This window comes from Talpa occidentalis, unplaced genomic scaffold (assembly GCF_014898055.3).
Source record: "Talpa occidentalis isolate TD23 unplaced genomic scaffold, MPIMG_talOcc4v2.1 talOcc4.7, whole genome shotgun sequence".
In the NCBI taxonomy this organism is placed as follows: Eukaryota; Metazoa; Chordata; class Mammalia; order Eulipotyphla; family Talpidae; genus Talpa; species Talpa occidentalis.
In genome coordinates this window covers 40,573,984-40,577,952 of record NW_023605083.1, presented here as the reverse complement: position 1 = coordinate 40,577,952, position 3,969 = coordinate 40,573,984, and the positions used below count along the sequence as shown (strand labels likewise).

The window sequence follows — 3,969 nt, the reverse complement described above, 5'->3', positions numbered from 1 at the left end:
TTGGGATTTCCATTAGTGTAAGTTTGCTAGCATTTATGTTTCTTTGTTTTTCTGCAATTTATTTCACATTTAGTTTTATTGAATATATTCCATGTAGGTAAGGATTAGTAAAATAATATATTTATTATGTAAAGATAACATTTCCTTTTCTGTTTTCCTTCATTCTTGCGACCTTCTATTGTTCATAAGCTGTTTCTCTGAGGTGTGTAACTGGGTATTTAAAGTCTCTAGTCACTCTCGACCCTTACTTCTCCCTTGAAAACGTGGTTGAGTTCACCCTTCCAACTCTTCTATTATGTTAACAACCGGGAAAGATCCCAAATCAGCACATTCTAATCACCCCCCACACCTGTGCACCTGATCTGGGTAATAAAGTAACAGGAGACCATCCGGTATTTTTCTTTTTCTTTCTGACTTATTTCACTGAGCATCATGCTCAGGGATCATCATGATCCCTTCTAGCTCCATCCATTAGAAAACCTAAATAAGAGACCAGGAAAAAGGCTAATCAATACAAAGTAAAAATCAAAATAAACAAGCAACTATAAACCAGAGACACACTACGGGGGTGGGGGGGCCGGAGGGGCAGGGAAAGGAAGGACTAGAGTCAAAATAAGGGGGGAGGTGCAATTGTATGGGGAATATAACCAAAATGAAAATGCATACATTGTGCAAAGATGAAAAAAGATGTAAGAATTATATAAAATAAAATATTTAAATAAAAATAAACTAACAGGAGAAAAGGCTTTGTTTATTATAGTTATATATTAAAAGAAAAGTCAGAAAATTGAGGAGGAACAAAAAAAGCAGGAGGAATGTTTACAAGTGTTCCTTTACCACAATAGTATTCATTTTATAGAGCAATATCAAATAAATTTTTACCTCTGTATATTTATCTGAATGCTTCATATGTATCTATATTACATGTATTATTTTCATATTGCAAAGATCACATATATTTATTATAAAACACATACACCCCTATTTATAGTTTGATGTACTCATATCACCACAACTATTCTACCCAGAAAATTGTCATCATGGTTTATTATATATTTCTCAGCCCTTCGTTTTTGTGTTGCTAACATGTTTACATGAATTCTATTTATTCAAAATGCATAGTCTCATAAAATTAATGCTATATATATATGCATAGTAACTACCACTGGAATGAGATCTAGAACATTTCTAGCACTTCAGAAAGTTACTTCTTAGAAAGAACTAAAGCACTTACTGAAAGCAAAATTTTCGAACTTGCATCAATGCATATTTATTAAAGACAAGTTAATGCATATCAACCCAACTTTAAATGAATCGAAGATAGGAGTCAATGAAAAGTTTACTATGGGAATGTCAGGTTTTTAAAAATTGCATTTTTAATTTACCTCAACAGAATTTTGTATGACACTCTTTCTAGCTCCCTCCTTCCCTTGACCATGAGGAAGCCAAGACAAAGGCAGGCTTCCCTGGTATTGGAGGGACTGAGGAGTTATCCTCATCACTTTGCCAGTTGGCATCCTAACTACTCTCCTAACTTCAAGCACTATGCATATGACAATAAAGCATCATGTATTGCAAGAATTGTTAAGAAAATATCAGAATCCTTGAAAGTCAGTCTGGGTAAACAAAACTGTGTTTGTCAGCAGAGAGGATCATGGGAAAGGCCAACTTCCCTGTGCTCTACATGCAGCCCAGATTGAACTGGACTCTCAGAACACATATTAAGCTGTAATAGTTTCTCTGTAATTTGACTGTGATATTAACACATTCAGATTGAGTCTTTTGACATAAGGAACTTAGCCTGATTGACAAGTATTTGCAGGGCACGTTTCATGTCTTTGTTTCTCAGGCTGTAGATGAAGGGGTTCAGCATGGGGGTAACTACTGTATACATCACAGAGGCAATCATTTTTTTATCATTGGACATGGAGGATGAGGAGAAAAAGTAAACTTCTGCAATGGTCCCATAGTATAAAGACACAACGAGGAGGTGGGAGCCACAGGTAGAAAGGACTTTGAGGAATTTCTTAGCCGAGGGGTCTCTCAGGACAGCTGTCCAAATCCAGATATAGGAGCCCAAGATGCCACTCAAAGGTAGGATGACAAGCAATCCTCCCTCAATGAGGATGACCAACTCATTGAGTGAGATGTCTGAGCAGCTCATCTTTAGGAGTGCAGAGAGGTCACAGAAGAAGTGGGGGATGGTATTGTCACCACAGAAGAACAGTCGGGCCAAGAGCAGCGTGTGTAACAGAGAGTGGAGACTGGAGAAGAACCAGCACCCAGCTGCTAAGGAAACACACAGCTCCTGCCTCATGATGGTGGTGTAGTGGAGGGGCTGACAGATGGCCACGTACCTGTCATAGGCCATCACTGCAAGAAGGAAATTGTCAAGGCAAACAAACAATAAGAAAAAATACATCTGCGAAATGCAGCCTGCATAGGGGATGGACTTGTGATTAGTCTGCATGTTCCACAACATCTTTGGGACAGTGACAGATGAGAAGGAGACATCAGAGAAGGCCAAATGGCTGAGGAAGAAGTACATGGGGGTGTGGAGGTGCGAGTCCAGCCTAATGAGCAGGATGATGAGCAGGTTCCCCAGCACCGTGGTCAGGTACATGCCCAGGAACAGGGCGAAGAACAGGCCCCGCTGCTCTGGACGGATGGGGAGCCCCAGGAGGATGAACTCGGATATGCTGCTCTGGTTCTCCCACCTCATGTTGCTCATGTCTCTCTGGAAATAAAGGAAACAGGGAAATCAGGGAAGCCTGAAATTAGCTAGAAGATAACTGGCATGAACGGCCACATCATGGAATAGGCAACCACAGACCCACAGAACATTTCCTTTAAAAAGTTGAGAATCCCTCTAAATTTGGATAGAATAGCTTATGAGTTGTTTCAATATTACACCAAATTAGAATCCTTACTGATCAAAAATGTTTAATATCCCCGGACACCTACTATCAACCCAAGGTCCCTAGCAAAGTTTAATAATAATGTATAATTTTTATCATTAGCACCTCACATGTAGGCAGTATGCCAGAGGGCTTACACACACTTTGAACTTAAATTTCACCATTGCTCTGATTCACCAGCATTATCACACCCATTTTAACCATGAGGAATAACAGATACATTTCCCTATGTGCAAAGGAACATCACTAATAAGTAAAAGTAGTGAAATGACAATGTGTATCTAACCGGAATTCTCCACTCAGCACTGATGTCAGAGCCCACATTGGACAAGTGGTGTGACCTCATTTGTCACTCAAAGTGCTTTGACACAGAAAGTAGATATATATATCCAGACAATGATGGTACCTTAAGAAAATATTATTCCTTTCTTTTCATAAATGTGGTAAAACTGAGACAAAGATATAATGACCAATGATGTTGCTGAGTTCTCTGATGATAGTTTCCAGATTCACCTTTCCTTTGGTAGTGTGGGTAGAGTTAGGATTACACACACACCCCCACACACACACACATGCATGGAGATGTGCTTGCATGAACTTGAAGACTGAATGATTCACTCAAGCAGTGGAGCCAGACAGCAAGGCCTCCTCATGGACTGTGAACTTTCTGAGGGCTCTGCTTGTTTTGCTTCATGGCCACCGAGAGGACAGTGTCTGGACTCCCAAGTGGAGGCCTGGCTGCCCATTGACTTGTGCTGTGTCAGCCTCACTAAGAAACAGAGGAAACAAGCAAGAACCAACTGGACCAATACGGACCTTGATTCAGACAGGGCTTGCGAGGAAGGCACTGGGTCCAGAGTCCTGGAAGGATCAGGCTGTATGTTCCAGGTGTGTGAGGGGTGTGCAGGGGCCTCTCTTCTTGCACATCTACCTGTGCTGCTGGAAAGTGATGAAATACAAACCTTTATGATACAAACATTGGTTTGAGTAAATATAATAAGTATTCTCTTTTCTGAACACCAATCATGGGCCAGGCTTGGTTCTGGATAGT

The 3,969-nt window shown here is 40.4% G+C and overlaps 1 protein-coding gene across 1 annotated transcript; it reads right to left on the bottom strand.

Annotated features, from left to right (window-relative positions):
* Positions 1 to 1,768: 1,768 nt before the first annotated feature.
* LOC119231383 (olfactory receptor 1J4-like) lies at positions 1,769 to 2,733 on the bottom strand. The gene has a single exon (XM_037493157.1). It carries the CDS (start codon positions 2,729 to 2,731, stop codon positions 1,769 to 1,771), a length of 963 nt encoding a protein of 320 aa, XP_037349054.1. The 5' UTR covers positions 2,732 to 2,733.
* Between the last annotated feature and the right edge of the window lie 1,236 nt (positions 2,734 to 3,969).